Raw genomic sequence first — 4,323 nt, forward strand, 5'->3', positions numbered from 1 at the left:
GAACACACTCTTCAAACTCTGTAAAGGTTGAATACTGTGGTGAATGATCACATAGGTCATGTTTTTGAATGAATCAAATTTCTTTCTAACCTTAGAATAAAATTGAATATAAAATCATTATAAGTTGAGCCAATATGATGAGACAACGTTTATTACAGAAGATGTAAGAACATTGGAAATCTACATTGTGTCACACTAAACACCCATTATCTTCCAAACATTTGTAATTACATTATGCAAAGTCCTTTGAAAAAACAGGTGTTGTGATTTAACACTACAGGAAAAACAATATTTTAATTTTGATGGTGCAGTTTCTTTTTAAAACATGCTCTTTCAAATAAAACACCTTCAGTCCTAAAAATATATTTGTAGGTGCCTAGATTTATGGCAAAACAGTTTACAGTGTGACAGTATCTTTATTTCGAACTATTCAGCTCTAGTTTGTGCTGCTTACAAGAATAATTTAAACAAGATTTACTGTAACTTTATTACAATGAGGTGCTCCGTTTTTTTTCTTGTTCAAACGTCATAAAAAGGAGAAATTAAGCTTTATTATCTCTGATATTAGGTAATGAAAACATTGATGTTTTGGAACAAAGTCAAACTATGAAAGCAGTGTTGTTTTCGTCAACGATGACAAAATTATTTTGTTGACGGCCCTTTTTTCATGATGATAACGACAACTAATGAGCTCAAAATGAATCTTTGAAAACATGAAGAGTCATTGCTGTGAGTTTTCATTGACGGGACGAGATTGAATAAAAACGTTAATGGGTGGTCTGTCAGAGGTTTAAAATTAAAAATCATTGTACCGTAATCTGTTAGAATGAGCAGTAGCAGGCATACTGCAGCGTCCTGTTTTGGTCACCCCACCAGCCCTGTAGTGGTGCACATTCTGCATAACAACAGATGGATCTTGGCAGCAGCGGCAGGGGTGACAGCAGGTTGGAATGGTGTGGCACTGCACGCTCAATTCTGACAAACTCTGCTCTTCTAGCTGTGCTTGTGCAGAAATGCGTCTTTGTGTGAAAGTTCAGAGCCTGCACTTTACGCTCCACACTGATGCTTCGCTCTCAGCGGTATTGGTTTTCCTACCCTTGCTACTTCATAAATTTCCTTGCATTATGTCAATAAAATATTTTCCTTTGGATATTTCTACTTTTTAGTTAATATATTCCTGAAATTTAGGTCCGGATTGCCATGGCATTATAAGGCAATTATGTAGGCTCTCTTTCTAATTTTTTTTATATCAGACCCCTATGAATTACAAATCTACTTTGAACCCTAAGCAGCGGTAACCAAGGGAATATTCTTCAAATCCTTAGAAATAAAGACATAACTACCAAAATAAGAATATTTTTGTTTTTTGCTTTTTTTGGAGTAATAAAAATTTATTGATCTGTGTTTAAAGCACAATTCATAGTAGGTCACAAAGTGGATGGAAACCTTGTATGTCTAAAACCATTCCTTTATTGTAAATTTTGTCAGATTGTCTGTCTGCTATTTTTAATTAGATTTTGAACTAGATCTGCTTTTCACAGCTTTTGTGAGACAGTTAAAGTAAAAAGTAGGGAATTTATTCATAAAAAGTTTATTTGAATTCTATAAATCAAAGGTTTCTGCCCAACAGTAATGATGACCTGCATGGCAGCATTCTATACCCATCAATTCTAATATCTAGGTAACAGCACTAAGTCAGGTAAGGACAACTGGTTGTTAATCAAAATTGTAAAGGTTAACAATGTTATGAACATAAAACTGACTAAAACTAGACTAAAACTTTTTGAGGTTTAGTTGACTAAAACTGTACCAAAACTATCAAATAAAGTAATGACTAAAATATGAATAAAACTAATAAGTCTTCGTAACAAAACTAAGACCACATTTAAGATGGCTGTCAAGAACAACACTTTATAAAAGAAAGGTTTGAGAAAATCAATTAGTCTTAAAAATATTTCATCTTTCAAACTCTTCATGACTCGTTTCACTTTTTAAAGCATTTGATGTAGAATTACCTTATTCCTAAATGCTGTTTGCTGCTGGCTTTAGCAAGCATATCTTTTCACAAAGAATAACTAGTATTTACAGCTTTGGCAGTGTTTCCAATTAAAAACTAATAGCTGCAAAAGGGTTTTCATTTACATTCAGAAGTAACAAAGAACTTAATTGTGAGTAACGAAGCAACGATAAAGTTTAGTATGTCACAAGAAATCAATATTTTAAATGCCAGTTGTTAATAGTTTAATGTAACAAGTAAATTTCTCCGCTGTGCGATCAATAAAGTCAATTAATCAATGGCTGCGAAAGAAGCATTAAATTTGTTAATTGATCTTTAACACCTTTCAAATCTTTACTAATGAAATCATTCGATCAACATTAAACATCAGAAGATTGTAAAAAGTAACACCTTACTGAGTTAGTTACAGCAGTCATGTGTTACAGCAACAAAATATACATAATAAGTTGCATTGTATTGTTTACATGCATCGTTGTATCTGTTCTGGAAAGGGATGTACAGTATTAGACAGCCCATTAACATTTTCTTGTCCAAGTTGATATTTAGGAAGCAGGAAAAATATATTTAATCTATTTTGGTATTTTCCAAATTGTGACAGCTCAGTTTCAATTCAGTTTCTGTTTAGTTTATTTCCATAGTGCCAATTCAAAACATGTCATCTCAATGCTTTTTAAAAAGACAATTCAATGAATCTTACAGACAGATTGGTTAAAAGTATTATACGTAAGGAAACCCAACTGATTTTGTTACGTCTTATACTTTGCAGATTTCACTCCTCCTTGATAAGCATTTAGACATTAGACAATGGAAATTTGAGAGGACAGAGGCAATTAACACAGAATCAAAACAGAATTAACACAGAAAAACAGAGCTATAAATATTCTCTATATTAGAGAATGCAAAGGTAAATTAGCTCCATAGGTGGCTCTCTCTAGGAAAGATGGTTAAACTGATAAGTTCTAAGTTGTTTTTCATGTCAAGGAGATAAAAGACAGGACATACAGTTAGTCACATTATGTCTCAGTGCATCTCAAATCTATTTTTACAAAAAAAATTGCTATTTTAAATGTCATTTGCGTAAAAGTGCAAAACATACAAAGCTTCTGCCTCGACTGAAAAGCCTTTTCAGGTGTTTATGGATTTCAGTCATCTTTAGGCCATAGATTATTGGATTAAAAAGAGGCTGATACAAAACTACCTGTAAACTCATTATTGAATGTGCAGTTTTGGGTAAATCAATTTCCAACCTGGCTATTATAACATCATAGGAACACAAACATGAAAAACTAATCAGAACCAGCAGGTGTGGAGCACAGGTATTCACAGATTTCTTCCTGATATCTGAGCTCTTTCTATAGGATATGATCAGTATTTTACTATAGGTAAAAATTATGAACACAAAAGGTAAAAAGACTGTATTAATTAAAGTAAAAACACCATATATAATATAGGGCCCTGTTGAACCCATGCAGGAAAGCTTAGTAACAGCATTATTGCAGAAAATTCCATTCAAGGTATGATTGCAGAGTTTAGAAGTATGTCCCAGGATAAGTGGTGGTATAAGCTGACCGGATGGTAAAACCCAAGCTAATACCAGCAAAGTGGTCACAGTAGTTTTTCTCATAATAGTTAGATATTGCAGAGGTTTACAGATAGAGACATACCTGTCATAGGCCATGACTGCCAAAAGGAGAAACTCTGAACCACTTAAAGAGTAATAAATAAAAGCCTGAAATCTACATGATGAATAAGTTGTAACCTGTAAGTCAGATAAAAGGTCAATCAGAAGTTTTGGATAAACATTGGTGCTAAACAGAAGTGCATTGCAGAGTAAAGCTGCGATGAAAATGTACATAGGCTCATGGAGGCTTTTTTGAATCCAGATTAGACACAAGATGGTTGAGTTGCTGCAAATGATCAGAATGTATACAGTAAATGTAGCTATGAAGTACAAGAGTCTGTATTTCTGTAATTCTACATGTCCACCAAAAGTAATATAAGTTACATTCAGTTCATTATTCATTTTATCCATTGAACTATCAACAAAGAACAGCAGATATCTAACTAGTGTTAAGAGTTGCAAAGTGAGCTGTCTTAGTGCCCAAAGATTTTATGCAGTTTTTTTCTCTCTCTGTGGACTTCATTAAATTGTTTACATTTGACATGAAGTAAGACTTACTACAGCCTGCAAACCGGGTCTTACATCATCACCTTGTTTACTGTTTACTTCCACAAGTCAAAAGTTAAATAAGATATATAGTTTTACAACCGGGCATTGAGGTGAGCGACCAGTAAGCATCTAACAG

The 4,323-nt window shown here is 33.4% G+C and overlaps 1 protein-coding gene across 1 annotated transcript; it reads right to left on the reverse strand.

Moving 5' to 3' along the window:
• Positions 1-2,468: 2,468 nt before the first annotated feature.
• LOC107103585 (olfactory receptor 2C1-like) lies at positions 2,469-4,059 on the reverse strand. Its single transcript, XM_015403354.1, has one exon. The coding sequence runs from the start codon at positions 4,047-4,049 to the stop codon at positions 3,087-3,089; it is 963 nt and encodes a 320-aa protein (XP_015258840.1). The 5' UTR covers positions 4,050-4,059; the 3' UTR covers positions 2,469-3,086.
• Between the last annotated feature and the right edge of the window lie 264 nt (positions 4,060-4,323).

This window comes from Cyprinodon variegatus, unplaced genomic scaffold (assembly GCF_000732505.1).
Source record: "Cyprinodon variegatus isolate N-32 unplaced genomic scaffold, C_variegatus-1.0 Scaffold1483, whole genome shotgun sequence".
In the NCBI taxonomy this organism is placed as follows: Eukaryota; Metazoa; Chordata; class Actinopteri; order Cyprinodontiformes; family Cyprinodontidae; genus Cyprinodon; species Cyprinodon variegatus.

Bases quoted from the DNA above. Each gene is read 5' to 3' on its own strand.
- LOC107103585 (XM_015403354.1), bottom strand. From the start codon at position 4,049: ATGGATAAAATGAATAATGAACTGAATGTAACTTATATTACTTTTGGT.